This window comes from Pteropus alecto, unplaced genomic scaffold, assembly GCF_000325575.1.
Source record: "Pteropus alecto unplaced genomic scaffold, ASM32557v1 scaffold16, whole genome shotgun sequence".
In the NCBI taxonomy this organism is placed as follows: Eukaryota; Metazoa; Chordata; class Mammalia; order Chiroptera; family Pteropodidae; genus Pteropus; species Pteropus alecto.
In genome coordinates this window covers 6,582,205-6,589,896 of record NW_006438867.1, presented here as the reverse complement: position 1 = coordinate 6,589,896, position 7,692 = coordinate 6,582,205, and the positions used below count along the sequence as shown (strand labels likewise).

At 37.9% G+C, this 7,692-nt stretch overlaps 1 protein-coding gene across 2 annotated transcripts in view; it reads left to right on the top strand.

Moving 5' to 3' along the window:
- Window positions 1–7,692, top strand: part of MIPEP (mitochondrial intermediate peptidase) — a 157,835-nt gene that overhangs the window by 30,342 nt on the left and 119,801 nt on the right. For both annotated transcript variants that reach the window (XM_025049539.1, XM_006915826.3), the window contains exons 9-10: window positions 391–451; window positions 1,136–1,188. In XM_025049539.1, coding sequence (XP_024905307.1) covers window positions 391–451; window positions 1,136–1,188 — 114 coding nt within the window. The remainder of the gene's footprint in view (window positions 1–390; window positions 452–1,135; window positions 1,189–7,692) is intronic.

Below are 7,692 nucleotides of genomic sequence, written 5' to 3'. Positions count from 1 at the left end.
ATCTTTAGTCTATGTTAATATTCTTTAATAGGAAGTAATTTGTTAGTTTCTTACCTTTTTAAGGTATAACAAAAAGTAGTGATTTAAAGTTTGCAGATTAATATTTTGTATGCTTCTGGAACATTGCTGATTTTTCCAAGCTTTAGTATTTTCAAGACATATCTGTGGCCAAGATGCTTTTTAAGGTAGAAATTGCAGTCATTTACTGATGTATATGTTACTCTCTTGTCTAATATATGTAAAATTGAGATTAATACTGATTTATATTCGTACTATGAATTACTTCTAATTTTATCATGAATATCGGAAAGTAACATGTGTAAACTAGTTCTTTTATAACATAATTACTAAAATTTTGTCCTAACGATTAATGACAAACATGTTTTACAGAACTATGAAAGATTTTGAGATGATACGAGAGATGAAAATGAAACTAAATCCTCAAAATTCTGTAAGTGACTATGTCAGACGTTTTTACTGTAATATAAACAGCCCCTGCCCTCATGAACCTTACATTCCAGGGGAAGAAAACAGAGTAAACACATGAGAAAAATACATATGTGCTGTGTCATACGGTGATAAGGGCTGTAAGGCAAATAATGCAGAGGAAAGGGCATGGCGGCGGCTCTTTTATATGGACTGGTCAGTAAGAGGACACCAGCAGGGACTAGAGTTAATTCTGCTTTAGTTACATTTTAAATAGCTGCTTTCATTTGGGGGATCTGCCCTAAGGTTCTTCCTTAAATAAAGGAAAAATCCTAATCTTATCGTTAGAACTCTAATCTTACCTGCAGTATGTTTTATGGATTAATACATGGTCTACATTTGGGGAGAAATTTCAGCATGGCTAATTTAATCTATTAATGTCGACTTTTATTAGTTTACATTTTAAAATCACATTTATTTACTGTTTCTCCTAATTCTGGGATTATGCCATATCTATACCTTTCTTCTCATTGATTATAGAGAGGTCAAAATAAAGAGGCAGGTATTTCCTGCCAACTCATGAATTTTTAGGATTTGTATAAAACTTTACTGATACAATAACAGGTTTACATTTACAAGCTAGCTAAATTATTGACAACAATTGTGAAATAGTCAATAGCTTTTATAACAACGAATTTTTCCGCTGTAGGAATTAATGCCTTGGGATCCCGCCTACTACAGTGGTGTGATTCGCGCAGAGAGGTAAGTTTTTGGAAAATACTTGTATGTGAGAAGGAAGAAAGACATTAACATTTATGGATCACTTTGCACATTAATTATGCAACCGCTCTCTTCACTCAGTTGCCCACCTTACAACCCTACATCTTCTTATATTTGGGCCCTGTGCTGGTATGGTTGGCGTCTGCCCACATGTTATAAAATCTGGATTACAAAGCTGTGCTGTCAGCCATAGTGCCATGCTATGCCCCTCCCCACAAGCCTTTTCTGTGGCTTCTGTCATTTTCTGGACTGAGACTTTAAGATTAATCTCCAGGTTCTCTTACTAGACTTTGAGCATTTTGAGGGGCTGAGACTTCGCTCGAACCCTCACTATACCCTGTTTCTGGCCAAGAGTAGGTGCTCAGCAAACATCTGTCAAACCAGTGAAGGAATAAGTAGTAGTTGGCATGGCGCTGTGTGATTTTCTTACGTTTTCTCGTTTTTCTTTGAACATATTGTCAACACATTATTGACACATCTTAAAGGATATAAATGAAATAAATACTCTGGAAACTTAAATTGATTGAAGTGTTTCTCTGGCTTCTGTATTCTCTCTCCTGTGTTTATTATATCGTGGCAGTGTAGTAGATATCTTTTTCCCCTAAAAATTCTCTATTTCTGTCATTTTTTATATTTGCATGTAAACCCAAGAAATATGGAGGCCTGTTTAAAGTGAACACTTTTAAAAATGTTTATGTTCCAAGCAACTTTATATGTGCAATAGGAATTTTTTAAAAATCTTAGAATTCTACCCTTTAACACATTAACATTTTTTTTCTTATAGTTCCTTTTGGAGATGTGCAATTTAACTAAGAGTTAAGATTGATTTAGGGAATGGAAGAAAATAAAAGTTTTGTGTCTTTTCCGTCATTTAGGCGTGTCGGCATATCATGATAATATCTGTTTGGCATTAAACTTTGAAGTCTTTTTGTCGCTATATATTATTCAAGCATCCAATACTAAGTACCTCACTAAAATTAGACTGTTTATTTAATGATTTCTTTTGGCTTTTGCCATAAACAGAAAACAGTAACTTTATATGTTCTTTTCTACGCCAGCAGGAAGAGGTGCTTTAACATCAGTTAGTGTGTTGAAAGCTTACCCACTACATTTTTATTCATTTTCCCCTCTTTGGCTTCTCCATTACATCTTCCCCAAACAAATTTTACTTACAAAGCATAATTATCTCATAACCAGGTAATAATACTTCATCAACTACTGTTTTTTTATACGAATATCCCAAATTCAGCATCAGTCATCTTCTCTATGAAAGCACGTAAACCGTTTTTCAAAATTTGCAATAATTTGATCATGATAAACAGTGAGTGCTTAACATAAGATATAGATTATAGCTTAACAGAAGATACTGTTTCACAAATGTGTTTTATGGCTGTAAAACTGCAGACTTGCTCCTTAGAGTTCCTTAAAAATGTAATTGCTTAAAGTTCTTTCAAAGAAAGAGTTGGCTCGGTTGATTGGCCTATTAAGATGTAGCTTAAAGAAATGCTAAAAATTTTTTCTTAATGCTTTCCAAATTTATATAAAGTGTTTTATTTGATTTTTGACTTTGGAAAGTAATATTAGTTAGATGTATTTGTTTCTTTCTACTTTTTGCTACTGTGATATTTATGTGGCATTTCTCTATATTATGTCCCCCACCCCTTATTATTTTAATTAATGCCTTTGCCTTAAATTTAAGTGATATTTTTGTCATTTAACTGTACTCTAAGTATAGCCTGTCCAAATGGTGGTTCTGTGGAGATTACATATGAATATTTGAAGATTTGGAAAGATGTAATCAACTGAATTGAAAATATATGCATTAATTAAGAGCCTGAGAAGTTTGATAATAATCTTAAAAGCTATTGAATAAAGGGTAGTGACTCCCTTTTTTTTGTTTCTACCAAAAATACAACACTGAAAAGTCTTTATGTTGCTGACTGACTCTGAAGTAAGTATTTAGAGGTCTCCTAGCCCCCAAATAAGTTGGGGGTTCTCACCCCTGTACACCAACCACAGAGATGGGGTCTTATTGTCCAGGTTGGCCATTGGAAAGACTAGGAACCACTGAGGCAGTGAGGCAGTGTGGCCAGGAGGATGTGTGCCGAAGTCGAAGGGTCCTGGGCAAGTCCTGGCTCCACCGCTGAAGGAGCTGTACACGATCTTCGGAAAACTACTTATCCTCTCTAAGTCACGTAGCAAGATTATCGTCATCCCTACCTCATAGGTCAGGATCCAATGAAATAATGTTTGTATTGTTAGTACTAAAGTAACATTATTATATGGAATCAGCCATCTGTGGACATCTTTCTAGAGAATGGTCCATTCTAAGAGATGCTTTTTAAGAGTTCTCGAAAATCTTCTGGAGAGGTCAGTTCTCCCTAAAAGCTTCTCTAACAAAATATTCACTTAAAATATAATGAATGCATCGTATTAGTTGTAGAATGCTCATCAGAGACGCTGTCGATGGCCGAGAGGGCACTGGCTCCGGGAAGTCCATCTCGCCAGTGTGCCCCAGCACCGCCGTGTTCGGGGTGCAGGCGCAGCTGGCCGGCAGGACAACTCACGTGGGATCCCTTCTCTCTTAAAGCTGTGAAATCACTACTTCAAAATAACATCGGAGTTGTCATTCAGGCCTCTAGGATCTGATCATACCCACTCCTCTTTAACAAAAAATACTTGCACGCCCAGTTGCCTGTTGGGTGGAGCCTGCCCTCCTGGTTCTCTCCCACCACTCCTCTCCCTCCGCAGCTTACCTAAGCAAACTAAACTCTCTGTCCCCAACCAGAGAGTTTCTATCTCAGAAGAGCCTGCGTCTGGCGCCAGTCCGGTTCCTTTGCCCTCCTTCGCTGTCTTACCTGGGACACTCTGCCCAGTGCGCACTCTGGCAAGCCTCCAGGTCTGCCCCAGCCTGTGCATGCTTCCACTATGCTTACAGCCTGTCCTGTGTGCTTCTAGTTATGTGCTCTTTGTGTCATTTGGTTAGATGTGTCTTGTCAACTGTTATCTTAAAGCTCTTGGGAACAAAGTTTGCCTTTTTGCAGTTCGAATACGCACTCTGGGCTCTCAGTAAACTGCTCATGTCAAGAGAAGGTCGCTGCCACCCGTCCAATGCCAACACCAGTCCCCAGTCTGGGGCACAGTAAAAGAAACTTTATTGAGGTGAACAATTTGCAAACCTGGGAAACGCAGCCTCTGGAAGAAACAGGGCGCTCTCTCGAGACTAAAGGGAGACCCACTCATGTAGAGAAAGTGCCTGTCCTAGTCTCTGATCAGTCCATTTTTATGCAAAAGAGGAATCCAAATTTGCACAGTTTGATTGGTTCAAATAGCACTGTCCTGATTGGTTGGAATCGTGCATTCTGATTGGTTGGTAAAGATGCAGATGAGGATACAGCTGCGCATGCGGCAGGTCTCAGCCCATTGGTCAAAATATAATTCTAGGAAGTCTTTATAAGGTTTGACTCAGATGGCAGAAACACAGTGCCGGAGGCTTGGCATCTCAGTGTGCAGGTTTTCCCTGAGAGACATTGTGTGTGAGAGGCCCCCTGTAAACATGGCCGCTAGACTCTGGTTATGAATTTGGGCCCAGTTAACCACAAGGAATCCTTTATGGCAGGTATATTCCCTCTGAAGGTCCACAGTTGATAGCCATTGTTCAAGTCTGTGTCTAAACCAGTAATTCTTATTAAGCAATCTAGTGACATATCTTTGTAGAGAGAGTATCGTATTTTTGTGAATGACATTTTTCATCTATCAGATTTGTTGAAAGCATTGTGACCCTCTGTGGGTCTTCGTGATGCTAGTTGGTTGACGGAGGTTTCCACCAGGTTTGTTGGTTCTTTGAGTAAGAAATCACCAGCTGTTCCAGGAACAGGGTGACCTACCTGATACCCAGAATTTGCAATAATGACGCTAGAAACCTGTTTACCTTCGTGATGCTAGTTGGTTGATGGAGGTTTCCACCAGGTTTGTTGGTTCTTTGAGTAAGAAATCACCAGCTGTTCCAGGAACAGGGTGACCTACCTGATACCCAACAGGGGCTTTAGTTTATTTCATTAAAGTTTCAATACTAGTTCCTTTATTTTACTATCAACTAAGTAAAAGAACCAGGAAAAGGAATGCAGAGATGCTTCAGATGGGATTGTAAGAATTGGGGGTTTTGAACATCTTAAGTAGCTTAAAAGGCAAATGATTGAGTTCGGTTTGAGGTTTCAGTAACCTTAATTGACACGAGTAGGCTGAGAAGCACAGGTAATGAGTGAGAAAAGGGAAAACAGTTTGGGTTTGAGGTTAGAGTGGAACACAGTGAAGACTTCTAAATCCTTGTTGAAATTCCTTACTTTCAAGTAAACACTTAAATGTGTGGCTTGACACACACACAAAAAAATAGAAAGGGCTTTCCTCGATTTGTGCTTTTCTTCAAGTTAACCCCAGGGACTTTTCTTTTCTTTTTTTTCCTTTTATGTTAAATATTTCAGATTATTAGAAGTAAGATGAGAAATTGACGTGTTTTAAAGCTGCTGAAGGTTGACCCTGGAAAGCAGTCTCATGCATGACTGATGGTAAATCTTAAGGAGCAGCTAATTTTTTTTTCTTTTCGAGTCTTAGTGGTTGATTCTTCATGGATGAGTAGAAGTAATTCTTTAAATTATAAAAAGGATAGTGAAATTACTTTATTTAAAATTAAATTGTATTTTTGAACAGATAGTACATTCACATGGTTCACAAAATCAAAACCACATTAAAAAGGTTGACCTCAGTCTGTCCCTGTTCACAGCAGTCCTCCCTGCCCCCTCCCCCAGAGGTGACCATTTTACAGCTGTTCGATGTGTCACTCCATTGCATGGTTCTTGATTTTAATGCTTGGGGACTTGACTTCTCGTCTGCCAATAATGAGTTTCACTGAATCATTTTATTTATTTTGGTGCTATTTTGTATAAAGATATCATTGAGAAGTAGAATTCAGTATTGTCTATTCCTTGTTAAGGTATATCCTCAAAATCTCATGAGCGTCCACATAATGAAAGAGGAATGTTTTGTTTTTTAAACTATTCAGAAAACATTGGACTCTCATAGAAGGATGGTATTGTGGCATTTCAAGAGAATAAAACCTTTTGTTTGATATAGGAAATTGTATACTTTGTTAGTATTTGTGTAGTGCTTTCAATTAAAAAATTAGCCGTTGTTATGAAAACTTTCAAAATAAACAGAAATGGAATAATATAAGTAATCCGGGAGATATATTCATCTCCCAGATTCAGTAATTATCAAGATTTTGCCATATTTGCTTCATCTGTTTTTCTTTTCCTTTTATTTCTTCCTTCTTATTACTAAAATATTTTAAAGCACATGCTGGACCTCATGTCATCTCACTCTTACATATTTATTATGTATCTCTAAAAAATATGGAAGTTTTCTTTCACAAATCCAGTACCATCATTACCTAATAAAGTTCCTGGCAATTTGTCGGCAATCATCTAATATCCAGTCTATATTCATCCTTCCTTGATAGTATCAGATCTGTTTTTTCTCAGATGGGGTGTTGGATCCAAACAAGGCCCACACATTTTATTTGGTGTCTCTGTCCCCTGAGCCTCGGCATACCTCATGCCCCTGCCCCACCCGCCACCTTTTTTTATGTTACCTTCTTGTTGAAGAGACCAGGCGATTTGTCCTACAGAAGTTCCAAACTTCTTGGAATTGTCCGGTTACTTTCTTGTGTCATTTTACTGGTTTCTTTATTCCCATAATTCCTGTAAGCTGGATGTTATTTATGCCCCTCCCCCTCCTCTTCCTCATTTTTTTTTTTTTTGGTTATTCCGTCTTACTATTGTGTTTCAGATATGCCTGTTTAATCTCACACATTGACGTAATTCACAAAGCCAAATGAGAGACTGTTACAAGTAGAGGCCTCACTGCTGTCCTAAGATCTGGCTCAAATGCGATGAGAGTTTTGTCACCTAGTGCCACATCGGTGTAATAGCATCAGACTTCCTCTGTAAGGTCGGGCCTGCTGGTTCCCTTTCCTACTTCTCTCGAGTGATGATGAAATTGTACTATATTTGTTAAATTTAGTTTTGATTTATGCTAATTACAGTTTCCAGTAAACTGTGTAGCTGATCTGATTAAGGAAAATCCTTCCGGGTTACCAGGAAGACTGGGTGGAGCCGTTTTCCTGCAGAGGTCAAGGTAGAACCAAACTGGCAATGGCTGGTTTTTTACAAAACAGAGGAAAACAGATCTTCTTTATTTTCAGTACAATGTAATTACCCGAAAAGTAAACAGGTTTCTAGCATCGTTCAGTTCTTTCATTGCTCCCTTACCTTTATTTAACCAGATAAAACAGTAGCTCTCCCTGTGGCTTTCAAGACTAAACATTTCAAAATGCCAGCCAACTATCGCTTTATAATCATGCTTAGATAATCATTCCTGATGCCAAAAACATTCTTTCATTTTATTTTGATAGAGTTAAAAATAGTTTCT